This window comes from Agelaius tricolor, unplaced genomic scaffold, assembly GCF_023055355.1.
Source record: "Agelaius tricolor isolate 1412-34295 unplaced genomic scaffold, bAgeTri1.0.p SCAF_30, whole genome shotgun sequence".
NCBI classification, from domain to species: domain Eukaryota; kingdom Metazoa; phylum Chordata; class Aves; order Passeriformes; family Icteridae; genus Agelaius; species Agelaius tricolor.
Genome location: NW_027269290.1, coordinates 6,014,796 through 6,029,233, shown reverse-complemented (window position 1 = coordinate 6,029,233; position 14,438 = coordinate 6,014,796). Strand labels below are relative to the sequence as shown.

Here is a 14,438-nt window from a genome sequence, read left to right as displayed (position 1 = left end):
GGAGTCCACCTGGGAAGCCTCTTGTTCAGTGTTGGGTTATTGCGTGACCACAAATTGTAAAAAAAAAAGCCACAGACACTCAATTTCAATAGGGGTCGAGCCACAGATTGTCCTGGCTCACAGCAGAAGTCTGTGATAAGACTTTGTGGCTTTGTGGATGAGTTTGTACGGAGCCACCTGAGCATTCTCAGGGTGCACAGCAGGACATGGGATGGATGAGACGAGTCTGGGTGTGACACCACAGCCAGGACGGCTCATTGGGCAGCCCCTCACTCTTCATTGCTGCACACAAAACAACTTGTTAGCTGAATAATTAGAAAAATCTCCATGTTTCCTCCTTTTTCACCTCTCATACACCTGCACAGTGTGGCTGCCCCATCCCTGGCAGTGTCCAAGGCCAGGTTGGACGGGGCTTGGAGCAACCTGGGATAGTGGAAGGTGTCCCTGCCATGGCAGGGGGTGGGATGAGATGGAATTTAGGATTCCTTCAACTCAAACCATCGTAAATCCTGCGAGGAGTGTCTGAGGGAGCTGGGAAGGGTCTGGAGCCCCAGCAGAGGCTGAGGGAGCTGGGAAGGGTCTGGAGCCCCAGCGGAGGCTGAGGGAGCTGGGAAAGGGGCTCAGACCGGAGAAAAGGGGGATCAAGGGGGAACCTTCTGTCTCTGCACAACTCCCTGACAGGAAGGGACAGCCGGAGGGGGTCGTGCTCTGCTCCCAAGGGACTTGACGAGGGAAAACACCCTCAAGCTGAGCCAGGGGAGGCTCAGGTTAGAATTTCCTCAATGAAAGGGCGGTGAGGCTTTGGAAGGGGCTGCGCGGGGCGGTGTTGGAGCCCTCACGGCTGGAGGTGCGGCTCCCAACGCTCCGGGCTGCCCACAAGGCGGGCACCGGGCGCACTCTGGGACCCGACGCCCCCCTCACGATTCTCCCCCCTCAGGCGTTCCCGCCCAGCCGCGCCCGCACGTGACCCGGCGGCGGCGCCACGTGACCCCCGGCGCACGTGACCCGGCGCCATGGCCGCCAGCCGGTACCGGCGCTTCCTGCGGCTCTGCGAGGAATGGCCGGTGGAGGAGACCAAGCAGCAGCGGGACCTGGGCTCCTTCCTGCGGCAGAAGGTGGCGCAGGCCTTCCGCGAGGGCGAGAACACGCCGGTGAGGGGCGGGAGGGCGGCACCGCCGCGGCGCCGGCCTGGGAGGGCGCGGGGAGCGGCCCGGCGGGGGCTCTGAGGGGCCGGGGCGGAGCGCGGGGTTCGGGGCTCACACGCGGTTCTGCCCTGGGGCTCGCTGGGCTGTAGGGGGCTGTGCTCGGGGCTTCGTGGAATATTAGAGCTGGAAGGGAACGGGAGCTCCAGGGGTGATGGAGTCCGGCTGCTCCCGGGCCGGGCTCGGCAGAATTTGGAACGCGCATCCCGGGAAGGCTTTGGAATACCGCCCACGGGCTTGTGCCTCCATGGGCAAACTGCGCCCGGGACACCTGGGCTGTACCTGGGACAAATGATTGGTAGCCGGGACACCGGGTTTGTACCCGAGACACTGAGTTTTGTAACTGGGACACCTGGGTTTTGTGATTAGGACACCTGGTTAGTGCTCAGGATAAATGGTTTGTGCCCAGGACAATTTGTACCTAGAACACCTAGTGTGTGCCCAGGACAATTTCTGACCGGGACAATTTGTACCCAGGACACCTGGTGCGTGCCCAGGACAATTTCTGACTAGGACAGTTTGGACCCAAGACACCTGGTTGGTGCCCTTGCCAAAGGTTTATACCCAGTTCTTGCACCCTTTACACCATGTTCTTTGGAGAAGCCCGTTCCTGTGGTTGTGGGAGTGGGGTACAGGGCTTTGGGAATTTGTCAGCCCTGCTGGAATCCAGTTAATTCCTGTGATGTCCTTACCTCGAGGCTGGGATGATGGGATGCTGCAGCACTGCCTGACACTGATGGAATGCAGCGGTTGTACAATTGAATTCCGCCTCCAGCTGTAATTCTCTTGGAGTTTAGGCTTTGCTGCTGAAATAAATTAGGGAATCTGCTGCCTGACTTGGCTGCAGACCTTCCCAGGCGCGGAGGTGTTGCTGCAGAATGCAAATGTGCCCTTTCTTAGCATAAAAACATTGTTCCAGAGATGCACTTTAGACCACAAGGGGCCATTAGATGCTCCTAATCCTGTACTGGTGACCAGAATAGTCTGCAGCAGGCATTTTGGGAAGGGTTTTATTGCTTTTCCATATGCTCAGGACAGCTTAATGTGTTGCACCAGTTGGCTCCAAGATCCCAAAGCTGCCACTGATCCTGGAAATCTGAATTGATGCCTGCAGCAGCGGTGGCAATTTGTGCGTGGAGAGGCTGAATGTGCTGGCAGGAGGAGCTTCTAAGAGGGGAACTAGAGCCACAGGGCTTCTTTAGCCATCTAATGAAATGAGATTTGCTGGATTTCCAGGAGAGAGATGCTGTTTGTGCCACCCTTTTAATGGCTGGATCTGCTGGAGCCTTGGGGATCACCTGCAGGGGGATGTGGCTGTCCCTGTGTCCTCTCTCCTGCAGAAACCTTTTCCTTACTCTTTCTACTTCATCCTGACACCTTTTGTGTTATTTTTACTCTTATTTTAACCATTCATGGACCAACACTGAGTTCTGGGGTGAGCTGGGCTCATTTTACCACAATAAAAAACCAACAGGGAAAACATTGTAGAGTGGAAAAGCAGCTGAGCAAGGGCTGTGCCAGGCAGAGACAGCGGGGTGAGCCGGATCTTCCAGCTGAAATAGAAATCCAGTTACCCTTCAAGCTGTTCCCTGTCATTTGTGCTGATTTCCTTAATCAATTACAGGTTATTTATAGCCCCCTATAGGGAGTCCTGGCACCTTGTCCTGGGTGATTCCCTACAATGAGGCAGGTGACAGAAGTGGCCTCACAGCAGGAAGGGCCACAGATTTCACAGCACCAGCCAGTAACGTTCTCTGGAGCTGTGTATTCACTGTCAGATCTTGTTGGGGCAGAGTTTCAGATCCATTCTGGAAATCCCAGGTGTTGTTATTCCTGCAGGCTGAGCTGGTGGGAGATGGAGGGGAAAAGCCTGGAGCAGGACAGCAGATGGACAGTATCCAGCAGTGCACTGGGAGTTCTGAGCTGCTCCCCCATGGCCATTGTCCCTTGGAACAAGGAGGCATTTTGCTGTGGAGGTGCAAAACCAGACTTGTGTGACACTTGTGTCCCCTGCAGATCCCTGACCCCGAGGCCTGTGACCAAATGTACGAGAGCTTGGTCAGGATCCACACCAACTTCTACAAAAACAAGGTGAGAGTTGAGGCACTGGCCTCTGCCCCTCTCTCTGGGGGGGAGCCCCCACCTGCTGCAGCATTGCTGGGAATGGCAGCATTGCTGGGAATGGCAGCATTGCTGGGAATGCCTGAGGGACAGCTGAGGGGTGGATGATGCAGCCGTGCCTGTGGTCACTCAGGGCAGCTGCTGGGTGAGCAGGGCAGGCCTGGTTCTTGGTGTGGATGAACAGAATCCCAGCTGAAAGCACTCTCAGACTGAGCCAGCTGGTGACATTTGTGCCTTTTTCATGCACTACAAGTGACTTCTTTGTCTCTCTCCCTCCTTTTGCTGCTCCCCTGGGAAGTACCCACGCCTGAAAGACACCACCTTCACCGGGGTGACAGTGGAGGATTGCAGGACAATCCTGGCTACAGGTACTGCTGCTGGGCTTGCTCTGAGAGGGCAGGGCAGGGGAAAGGGATGTTTTGGTTTTTGGGGTGCTCCCTCACATCCCTTCTCAGCCCCTGGGACTGGAGGGTGCCAAGGAGCTGCCTGCAATTCTGTGGAGGTGTTGGATGAGGGGTAAGTTCAGGAATAGGAGTAACTCAGTATTTTGGGGTGAGGAATCAATTGGATTTTGCACTGTCAGGAACCACAGAGGGTTTGCAAAGGCCCTGTGGGGTCAGACAGCAGGATCTGTGTGGAAGGAACACATTTGCTACATCAGCCCAACACTGAGCTCAGCTTCTCTTTCACCATCTTCCAGTTCCCTTGGTATTCCTTGTGTGTCAGACCCTGGGAAGGAGCTGGTGCCCCATGCAGAAATGCTCTCACCACATCCCTTAGGAAGGGCAGAGCTGGGAGCCAGAGCAGCTTTGTTCTGCTCCAGTTCCTGACTTTGATTGCAGTGCGTGGAAACTGAGTATCAGTTGTTGGTGATAAGAGACTCCCTGCATTGATTGGAAGGGAAACCAACCTCGCCTCGGGCCTGGAATGAAAATTCATTAAGAAGAGAAGTCAGGAAAGGAAATCAGATGGAAGGCAGAGCTGTTTTAAGAGGGTTTCATTTCTCTGCTTGCCTGCTTATCTTCTTCTGGCCCCATCTCTGTCTCCCTTCTCCTTTTTGCAGACATTCTGAGACAGATGGAAGACAGGAAAAAAGGGACGTGGAAAAGACTGCGGGAAAAGTTCTCTGCCAAGAAACCCGAGGATGACTTGAAGTGAGGGCCCAGCTCTCAGCTTCTCCACTGTACATATCCCTGAAGCTCTGTGTGTTGCCATGATGAATAAAACCACTTATTCCTCTTAGCAACAGCATTTTTGTTCAACCCTACCCTTTACATTCTTCATATTTAGTGCCTCCTTTTTTGCTGCTGAGAATCTGGGGCAGAGCTGAGCACATCCATCCCTGCTGGAGCAACGTAGGGAAGGGAACTTTGTGGTGTCAAACCTGGCCCTTTGCATCTCAAAAAATGGAACAAGCAGGAGCTGCCCAGAGGGAGGAGGTGCAGCTTTAAATGTTCTTGTGAAGAGAACAGAGAGGATATGAAAACCTCTCTGTGCTTGTGTGTTAGCTCAGGGACCAGGGCAGTGCAGGGAGGGAGAACTTTAATCACCACATTTATTTTCCTTCGGAGGAGACAGAGAGGACAGAGGGTGACTTTGCCATGGTGACAGTGGAGCACGAGTTTAATTGAGATTTTAATCAGCTGCTGCTGCTGCAGGAGCCAGGCTCTGTGCAGATTCCCCCCAGCCTGAGGAGAGGGATGTGTGGGTTAGTGCAGAGCTGAGGGTGAAGGCAGGATTAAATGACATGCTGCTAGATGGAGCCATAAACACATTTCAAGTGTTCTGCAACTTCACTGTTATGGGCTTTTTTATTCTTTTTTAGAGCTTTACTGCTTTCATCAGTGTCTGTTCTTGGGCTTGGAGCTGGGGCTGGCTTGGGAAGGATGAGTGTCTGGAGCAGAGCTGTGCCAGGGCTCCACAGCACCAACAGCTGCTCCTTTTTATGGGTTTCAGCAGTGATTTCCTGGCAGGCAGTGAAAGAATTTGAAACTGCAGCAGGCTCTGGTCCAGAGCTCCAGGAACCAAGGCTGGTGCTGGTGGTGGCTCTTCCTGGCAGCGTTTGGCAGGGGATGTGCAACACCTGGAGCTGGGAGCAGCAGGCTGGGGAGCACCTTGGGTGCCAGCCCTGCTTTGGGTTCTGTTCCACAGCCCCATCACACAGAGGGCACAGGGAGGGGACTTTCTTTACCACGTTGAAGTTTTTATTATAACATGATTCTGTATTTAATTTAGTTAAGGCAATTTACACTTCAGTTCTTAAGTAACAATGATAACAACTAAAAAAAAAAAAAACAAACAAAACAACCAAAAAAAAAAGGTAAAATATGACACCAGAGATGAAACTAAAACACAGGACACCCCTTCACAGTGAACTCCTGTAAACCTGCAGGCTCCTACTAGTGCTGCCCAAAGATCCTTGGTCCACAGAAGGCAAAAGACTTTTAGTTCCCACTAGGACAAGCTCAGCTCCTCATCTGGCAAGTTAATTAAATTAAATCCACCTCCTTGAGTTCAGCTGCTCTTTACTGCACCACAGAACGGAGAGAATTCTGTAAATGGAGAGCGGTCAGCGTGGAGCAGGCACAGCAGATAACGAGGGCTGCTTGGCAAATATCCACAGGGACAAGTGGCACTCGGAATAAGTTAAATAGTGCGGCCCTACAGCTACTTACCCCACAGCTGAGGGGGGCTGGAGCACATGGAGATAAAGATACAACCCTCCACAGTTGCAAAATAAAAGAGTTATTGCAATGAGGAATGAAAGTCCTGTATGGTTTATCTTCCTACGAGGGTGTTGGAAAAACACCTGGGCCCAGGTGTGGGGTGGGCTCGGGCCAGTCCCTGCTCCTGGGATTGCTTGCAAGCTCTAAGGGAGATGATGCCTGGGAACCCCTTTCCATGTGGTCCATTGTCCCCAGGCAGTGACAATCCATGCCTGGAGCCCAGGCAGGAGGAGCAGCCTCCTCAGCTGACACAGGTGCAGTCCCTCGGTGGCTGGAGCCGTGTCTCAGTGGTTCATGGTGTTCTGGACATCCACAAACCCCATCCTCTGCCTGCGCTTCCGCTGCTCCGTCATCTGCAATTCCAACAAGGACACGCTGAGGCAATTCCAGGCCCTCCTGCTCTTGGATGTGCTTCCCAAGTGTCTGACTGTGCTGCTTTGAGCCTCTGCCAGCAAGCTCTGAGCTGGTGAGGCGCTTCCCAAACCCACGTGTCCCAGGTGTCCCCAGTTCCCCCCCAAAAAAGAGTTGCAGGAGCCCTGTGCTTGTCTTTGTGCTGCCTTGGGCAGGTCCTTTCTCCCATTGCCTGCCCTCGGTGGCTATTTTGGGAAGGACAGAGGGTTCCTCCAGGGGATTTCCCATTTCCATACCTGTTCCTTCAGCTCGTTCAGCTGGGAGGTGAGGTGGGACACGAGCTTCATGGTGGTGTTGAGTTTGTCCTGCAGATTGCGGATCTCGTTCTGCTCCCCTTCCCCTTCATTGCTGACCAGAGACATGGCTCGCATCCGGGGGAACCAGTCCAGGTTCTTGTTCTGGGAACGTGACCATGGACAAGGGAAGTTGGGGTGAGGGGTCAGAGAGGAGGAGGGAAGATAGGGTTTAACAGGCAGCCTCCCTGTGCTTAAGGATTAAAGAAAAATCTTTGCAAAATCTGCCTTTTTTCCATGCATGCTCCATTTCTAGGTTGATTCGTGGGCTTAAGTGCAGAGGTTTTTCTTTCCTTGCTTTCCTTTCCCTCCCTTGCCTAGAAACCCCATTGAAGCCCCACTCCCTGCTTGGTTCAACCCTTCAACCCACAGGACAAACCTTCAAACAGACCACATGGAAAAAACCAGCAAAGAACAACCTCAGGCACTGCACCGTTATCCAGTATTTTCCAAAAGGACTTCCCAGAGCTGTTTTTCCTTGGCCAGCCCCTTGTTCCCAACATCCCTAGGGCAGGCAGGTTGGGATGGCCAAGGAGCTGCCCTGAGGGCACCTGTACCTTGATCATCTGTGCCACGTAGCTCTCAGGGCCGGTGTAGTCAGTCTTGTTCTTCACCCGCACCAGCACGATGAAGTACAGGTAGTTCCACATGTTGTGCTCATATTTGATGTGCTCCTCAAAGGACACGGTCTTGTTGTCAAACTTGTCCCTTTCCAGCCCTGGTAAAAGCAAGGAAGGGAGGAGGAGGACAGGGAGGAGGTGAGTGAGCAGCAAACATGTGGAAGGAAATTCAGCCCAGTGCATCCTCTCCTAAAGGTGACATTTAAGTGCTTTTAGTAATTAGTTGGCATTTAGCACATACACATCCAAACCAGGGGGCAACAACCCAGCTGGGGGTTCAGGAGACTTCTGTTTAAAATCACAGAATCAGAGAATCATGGAATGGTTTGGGTTGGAAGGGATCTTTCACCCCCTTCCGCTATCCCAGGTTGCTCCAAGCCCTGTCCAACTGGCCTTGGACACTTCCAGGGATGAAGCAGCCACAGCTTCTCTGGGCACCCTGTGCCAGGGCCCCACCACCCTCACAGGGAACAATTTCTTCCCATGTCCTGCTGGCTCTGCCTCTGCCCAGTAAAATAAACCCAGAGGATCTTTAGAGGAAAAAAGCAGAGAGATTTACTGGGGTTTTCTTTTTTTTTTTATGCCTACTGCTGACTGAAAGGATTCCAGAGCATTTTCTCTATTATATTTCTCCAGTGATTTGCTGCTTTTTTCCCCCACTGGCCAAGGGAAGGTCTCAGCACTGACATGCACAGCGACAAGAATCCCACAATGTGGTTTTAGTTTAACACCTCATTAGCAGGGTGAGGAACAACTCTGAGAATTTCCCTCCAGCTGTGCTCTTGTTTAAACCCATCCCAGTGCAGTGACCCCTCAATGAACAGATTCAAGTTTTGCAGTGATAAATAAAAACCAGCTGAAATTCTTTTCCTTCCCCCAACCTGGGAGGGGAGGAAGAGCTTTGGGGCAATTCCTGTATTCCCAGTGCTCACCACAAATAAAACAAGTGGTCTTCAGGATCTCTTCCTTCTTCTGTTTCTCGCTCCTCAGATCAGCAAAGGTGTCAATAATGACCCCAAAGATGAGGTTGAGGACAATGATAATGACAATGAAGAAGAAGAGGAGGTCGTAGACAACTCGAGCAGGGAACAGGGACTCCTGCAATGGATGAGAGGGAGAATTGGGTGTCTTGCACAGCTCTGCTCCAGCCAGCCCTGTGACACAGCTGTGGCTGAGGCACCAGGGAGGAGGAGAACGTGAGAGATGGAGCTGGATGTGTTGCAGCCCCCATGGAGAAGGGCCAGCAGTGATTGCAGCAGGGTTTGGCAGAGGAAAGAAGTCCCAGGCGCTGTCCCCACTCACATCCTTGGAGGGTTTCCTCAGGATGTCCCCCACGCCGCCGCCGTTGCGCAGGCCGTGGTTGAGGACGGTGACGATGCACATGAGCAGCGTGTCACAGGCGCGTTCCCACTGCTCTGGCTCTGCTTCTGGGGAGGAGAGCAGGGCAAGGACTCAGGGCACAGCAGAGCACAGAGCCTGGCAGTGGCATGGCTCCAGCTGCAGTGGCAGTGACACAGGAGCAGCTGCTGCTGCTGTGATGTCCCAGCCAGCAGCTCCTCCAGCAGCCAAACCCTCCTGCAGCTCCCACCTCCTTTCTGATTAAATCAATCCACCCCAACATTTTTTATGCCAGGGTCAGTGCAAAATTCACAGGCCTCTTGCCCAATACATCCCAGGAAGCAGATTGAGTTTCTGCCTTGGAAAAGCTGGGATTTTCCTCAGCTGGCTGGCAAATCCACACTGCCACACACAGCTGGCATTTCCACAGGGCTCTCTTACCTTCCAAGGCAGTGGGTGCAGCAGAGCAGCTGATTTTGTCACTGCTGCACGACTCCATGAAGCTCTCCACGTTCTTTTGCATCCCCAAGGGATCATCTGCAAGGAAGAGACCCCAGCCCTGTGAGAGCAGCACCTCTCCCCAGCAAACCACTGCCATGGGCTCCCAGGAAGATGCCAACCTTCCTGGGCAAAGCCTGCCTCATATTCTCTTACTTTTCCTGGGCCCTGAAGCTTTTTCTTGGAGTTGAGACCCCACAGAGCTGACCCTTCATTGTGCCCCCTTCCCTGCCACCACCAACCCCAAACCCTGCTCTGTGCAGCACGAGCACAAAGCTGTCCTCTCTGTGAGCCCAAAACCAGCGCTCCCAGTGTAAAACCCCAGCCAGCACCCCCGAGATGTGCTGTGGAGGGTCCCACAGTGTCCCACCACCCCCAGCACTGCCCAACCTTTGGCTTTCCTGTCCGGCAGCCGGTCCACCTCGAGGATGAAGTCGTCCTTCAGGAACAGGAAGCCCACGATGGAGAAGAGGTAGACGAGGATGAGGGCCAGCAGGGCGGTCAGCAGGATGGAGCGCCCGTTCCGTGTCACGCTTTTGATGACATTAAACAAGGTCTCCTCACGGTAGATCAAGTCAAACAACTGAAAGGACCCAGGAGCAAAGAAATGCTGCTGAGTGCTTCTCTTGATAATGCCTGGCCTATCTATATCCCCTTTTATCCTGAGATCTTGGATCGCTCAGCAGACCTTGACTAACTTTCCTCACAAAGCCTTTAAGTTTCCCAGCTTACTGAAGGGAAGCAGAGAAGAATGGAGTGACTTAGACACAGCAGGAGAGCCAAGAATAGGCCACATGTACCCTGGCTCTGCCCTCGGCAGCTCACGTTGCCTCCCAGCTGACCCAGATAAAGCACACAGCAGATTAGAAGGAGAGATACAGGCCAGGACCAGGAGAGAGACAGCAATAGATGCTGTCAGGAGGCAGAAAGCTCAGCCCATGCAAAGATTAGAGCACGGGGAATTGTTCTCTCCGCTATCAATCAGCCCCTGGGAGGTGTCACAGGAACCTTCCAGCTCCTAAAGCAGCAGCCAGGCTGCCTGTGCTCCCCAGGCTCCTGAATTGATCATACCAGGATGCTGTAGAAGAGCTCGTGCACGAAGAGCCCCAGGACACTGGTCACGATGTAGCCCACGTGGTAGAGGAATTCCACATCCATGATCATGGCCTTGTAGCCACGGATGAAGGTGCCTCGGTTGCCCACGAAGCTCACCACGAACACGATCTTGTTGGTCAGCTGGGGACAGCCAGAAACAGGAGGGTGTTGAGAGTTTTTTGCAGGACAATGGACATGTCCAACATATGCACAAACCAGCCCTCATAGAGACTGAGTAAGTGTTGGAACTCAGTCACCCCTCCAGGTGTCCAGAGTAGCCGGGGGGCTCAGAGACCCTGGCACACAGCCCAGAACACCTGGGGATTTGATTGTGACCCCTGGAGCAAGTTACCAGCTTTGTATGAGGACCTGAAAGGCACAGAAGTTTAAACAGCATAATAATAAAATTATCACAGGGTGAAAAGGTCGACTTTAGGATTTTTGGAATGGGGGTTATGGGGACAAGATGGAGGAGCTTGGGCATGTCCAGCCTTTCTTCTTCTTCTTCTGTTCTCCATTTTCTGCAGTGATGTTGGCACTTTGGGATTGGTTTAGAGTAGAAGTTCACTGTCTAACACAGGTAATAGGTATTGGAAAGTAATTGTAAATATGTTATATGTAGTTTGTAGTATAAAGAGACAACACTGCCTTGGGGGCAGTCAGAGTGCCTGTGGCTGCCCTGCTGAGCAGATCTCGGCTGGGCAGAAAGAAAATTTTATAGCTAAGAATTAATAAACAACCTCAAGACCAAAAACCGAAGAGCTCTGACTCGTTCTTCGGACGCACGGGCCGAAACAGAGACATCCTGCACATCTTGGGGCAACAATTAACAACTAAACTCTGAGAAGTAAGGTCACCGTGTCCTTGAAGGACACAAAAGGAGAAGAACATGCTCAGAAGCAGACAGCTCAGGATGCAGAGGCAGACAAGAAAACCCCAGTGAGACGCATGAAGAAGGAAGACTAACTAAAATTAACTGAAATATTAAAATGCGTGCATAAAAAGGATTTAACCAATCGTGTATTAGCTCAAGGCACGAACAATAGAGAATAGTATAAAAATGGCTTGATTTTGTAATAAATTGGCTTCACTTGATCATATTGATCACGGCGTGATGTCCCGTTACTGATCCTCTGCGCAGGAGGGAGTGGGGTTGGCTGTGCTCTGGGAATGTGGGACACTCCTGATCCCCCAGCAGGCACAGAACTCACATTGAGCGCGCCCAGGATGTTGAGGGTGAGCCCGATGCCCAGGTAGTAGATGGAGCGCAGGATCAGCGCCACCAGCAGCGGCCTCACCCCGTAGCGCTTGGTGAACAGGGCCATGATGGAGAAGCAGATCAGGATCCAGAAGAGCAGGGAGATCAGCGGGGAATCCAGCACTCCTGGCAAGAGGAACACATGGATGCTAAAGGCAGGGGCACTGCTGCTGCCAGGCTGCCCAGCCACACCAATGAGCTCTTGTCGCAGACAGCTTTTATGAGAAACCCTTTTCTTAGGATTTTTTGCCTCCTGAGAAGCTGAGAGGCCTCAGGAACAAAATGCAAACATTGATTATCTGCTGCTGTGGAATGCAACAGGTGCATCTGGGATTGGGCTCATGTGGTTGTTTCTAATTAATGGCCAATCACAGCCCAGCTGGCTCGGACTCTCTGTCTGAGCCACAAGCCTTTGTTATCATTCCTTCTTATTCTATTCTTAGCTAGCCTTGTGATGAAATCCTTTCTTCTATTCTTTTAGTATAGTTTTAATGTAATATATATAATAAAATAATAAATCAAGCCTCCTGAAACATGGAGTCAGATCCTCGTCTCTTCCCTCAACCTGAGACCCCTGTGAACACCGTCACAAGCTCTTTATCAGAAATGATGATGCTGCACTGCAGGCTTTGTGCTGGTTCAGGTGGTTTTTGCTGATGCATTTTCTAACATCTTTTATCCAAGAGCTCAGAACCACTGTAGGTGATGGAGGCTTTCCCTGACAGCAGGAACGTATCCCATCACTGCTCCCCACACTGTACAAACAGGGGAAGGGCAGCCCAGGAGAAGAGAGGTTTCCTTGAGGAGGAAGGGGTGGGAGAGCTGGAAACTGAAATCCTGATTAATCCTTTATCCAGCAGAAAGGGCCTGGGCTTGTAGCAGCCCAAGGATCTGCCTTTTTCCAGCCCAAGGACCTGCTCCTCCCACCCCGAGGAGCAGCAGATGCCTGGGCACTTACCCATGGAAGTGGCTTCCACGTAGGGGTAGAAGAAAGCAATGATGATGTTGATGAAGACGGCCAGGTTGAAGGAAATGCTTCCCCAGAGCGTCATTCTGCGGGAGAACCAGTACATCAGCGGCATGCCTGGGGGGAGAGGAGGCAACACACAAACCTCAGCCAGCCTCGTGCCAACCGGGTCCTCCTGGAGCCCCTGTGCCATCCCAGACCCTCTGTGCCATCCCAGACCCTCTGTGCCACCCCAGACCCCTGTGGGCTCTGCAGCTGCTGCCCCCAGACCAACCCAGCCTCCCGCCTTCTTCAAACCATTCATGAAGTGTTTTGAAAACATTCCTGTCCATCTGTTAGAAGAGGAGTGCACCTTCTAAGTGACTCTGCTCACATTCCTTGGTCTCTCTGGAAACCTGCTCTGAGACCCTGGAATCAGGTTGGCTCTGTCCTCCCTCCCAGCTCCTACACTACTCCTCAGCTGCATCCCAGTATCCGTAGTGCAACCCTCTACTCAGTTCCTGGGATTTACAGCCAGGATTTGCACCCTGGAAGCCCCTGAGCAGGTCTGCAGGGGGCAGAGAAACAGCTTTTATTTCCCACGTGCAGCTACAAGACCCTGGTTTAGGAGAAGGCAACTGAAAGGGCTCTCCAGGGAAAACACCTCAGCTGGAATCCCAGGGAACATGAGCAGGGTGCCCTGAGAGCACAGAGGAGCCCATGGCTGGGATTTCAGCCCTCACTCCCTGCACTGTGCCAGGTGTGTGGTGCTCTGCAGAGCTCAGGCAGCTCAGCCATGCCATTCCCAGCCCTTTCCCTGCAGGAATGTCCCCAGATTCCCAGCGGGGCAGCCCAGGGGAGGGAGGGAGGGAGGGAGGGAGGCTCTGCCTTGCTCTTACTGCGCAGCTTCTTCTGCCACTCCATCTCGTTGTGCAGGAAGGAGGATTGGTCAAAGAAGTCGCTGACTTTGCTGCCCTGCTCGTCCTGCTCCGTGGTGGTGAAGAGCCTGTACTTGGTCTCCTTGGTGAGGAACTCACAGATCCCAGGCACGGGGAAGATGATCTGCTCCATGCTCCGGTCCAGCCGCACGATCTGCAGGATGCAGAGCCCTCAGACCCTGCCCTGCTGGGGCTTTTTCCTCCTTCTCACATCCAGCTGTGCCTTCCCCTCCTCCCTCCAGCTTCACAGGGTCTAAATATTGTCAGCCCCTTATTTAAAAGCTTCCAAAGTTCCCCCAGCAGAGGCAGCTCTGGCTGGGGTAAGCGGGAGTGTGGGAATGGGGGATCCATGCCAAGGATGAGGCTGCTGGATTATCTGCATCCCACTGCTGCTGGGAGAGAAGGGCAGGGCCCAGGGGGCTGCTCATCCCTCAGTTCCTGGAGTTAATGCTCCTGCCAGCATGGCCGTGGGAAGAGGGGGCAGCTCTTGGTGCAAGATAATCAGACATGAGGCATCTGGAGCCAGGTGGGATTCATGGAAAGCCAACAGCCAGGAGGTCTTGCCTCGATTTGGGACGTGTGCTTCTCATAATAAGCCAGTGGATCCTCCTCTTCCTCCTGCACTGGGGCCGTGGACTTCAGCATCTGTGACAGCTGCTTGTTGTTAAGGCTGAGCTGGATGGGAAAGGGAAAGGGAGAGGATGAGGATCCAACATGCCTCAACATCTCCCACAGCTGATGAGGTTTCCAGGGAAAAGCAAATGAATTAAAGCTTCTGTGAAGGGTGTGAGTGCTCCCTGCCGTGACAGACAATCGATTCCCTGCAATAATTACATCCAAGTGCTGCTAATCCACAAATTACAAACCGGTGCTCACAAAACCCCCGGGGAAATCACATTCCTGCTGAATCTTGTCGGGATCTGAGGTACCTGGGCCGGGAACAGCAGCGAAGGACTCAGCCCTTCCTTTCTGAAGGGAAGGGAAGGGGGGAA

General features: G+C 53.0%; 2 protein-coding genes across 4 annotated transcripts in view; one reads left to right on the top strand and one right to left on the bottom strand.

Moving 5' to 3' along the window:
• The first annotated feature begins 957 nt into the window (after window positions 1-957).
• UQCC2 (ubiquinol-cytochrome c reductase complex assembly factor 2) lies at window positions 958-4,565 on the top strand. Of its 2 annotated transcripts, none has more exons than XM_071449893.1 (4): window positions 958-1,115; window positions 3,219-3,293; window positions 3,622-3,691; window positions 4,387-4,565. In XM_071449893.1, the coding sequence occupies exons 1-4, from the start codon at window positions 1,014-1,016 to the stop codon at window positions 4,479-4,481; spliced, it is 342 nt and encodes a 113-aa protein (XP_071305994.1). In that variant the 5' UTR covers window positions 958-1,013; the 3' UTR covers window positions 4,482-4,565. The 2 variants fall into 2 exon arrangements, with proteins under 2 accessions (XP_071305994.1, XP_071305993.1); XM_071449892.1 differs by having other exon boundaries at window positions 970-1,151.
• A 414-nt stretch (window positions 4,566-4,979) lies between these two features.
• The window catches only part of ITPR3 (inositol 1,4,5-trisphosphate receptor type 3), a 41,711-nt gene continuing 32,252 nt past the window's right edge, over window positions 4,980-14,438 (bottom strand). The window contains exons 47-58 of one of the 2 annotated variants that reach the window (XM_071449891.1): window positions 14,011-14,121; window positions 13,408-13,600; window positions 12,521-12,646; window positions 11,516-11,688; window positions 10,281-10,445; window positions 9,600-9,792; window positions 9,153-9,248; window positions 8,676-8,824; window positions 8,306-8,471; window positions 7,311-7,471; window positions 6,697-6,858; window positions 4,980-6,402 (exon numbers count right to left, since the gene is read on the bottom strand). In XM_071449891.1, the coding sequence (XP_071305992.1) occupies window positions 6,334-6,402; window positions 6,697-6,858; window positions 7,311-7,471; window positions 8,306-8,471; window positions 8,676-8,824; window positions 9,153-9,248; window positions 9,600-9,792; window positions 10,281-10,445; window positions 11,516-11,688; window positions 12,521-12,646; window positions 13,408-13,600; window positions 14,011-14,121 (1,764 nt within the window). In that variant the 3' untranslated portion in view covers window positions 4,980-6,333. The remainder of the gene's footprint in view (window positions 6,403-6,696; window positions 6,859-7,310; window positions 7,472-8,305; window positions 8,472-8,675; window positions 8,825-9,152; window positions 9,249-9,599; window positions 9,793-10,280; window positions 10,446-11,515; window positions 11,689-12,520; window positions 12,647-13,407; window positions 13,601-14,010; window positions 14,122-14,438) is intronic. The other variant, XM_071449890.1, reaches the window with a different exon arrangement.

Coding starts and splice junctions, on each gene's coding strand:
- UQCC2 (XM_071449892.1), top strand. CDS start 1,014: ATGGCCGCCAGCCGGTACCGGCGCTTCCTGCGGCTCTGCGAGGAATGG. Junction 1,152..3,218: donor GCGAGGGCGAGAACACGCCG/GTGAGGGGCGGG, acceptor TGTCCCCTGCAG/ATCCCTGACCCCGAGGCCTG. Junction 3,294..3,621: donor CCAACTTCTACAAAAACAAG/GTGAGAGTTGAG, acceptor TCCCCTGGGAAG/TACCCACGCCTGAAAGACAC.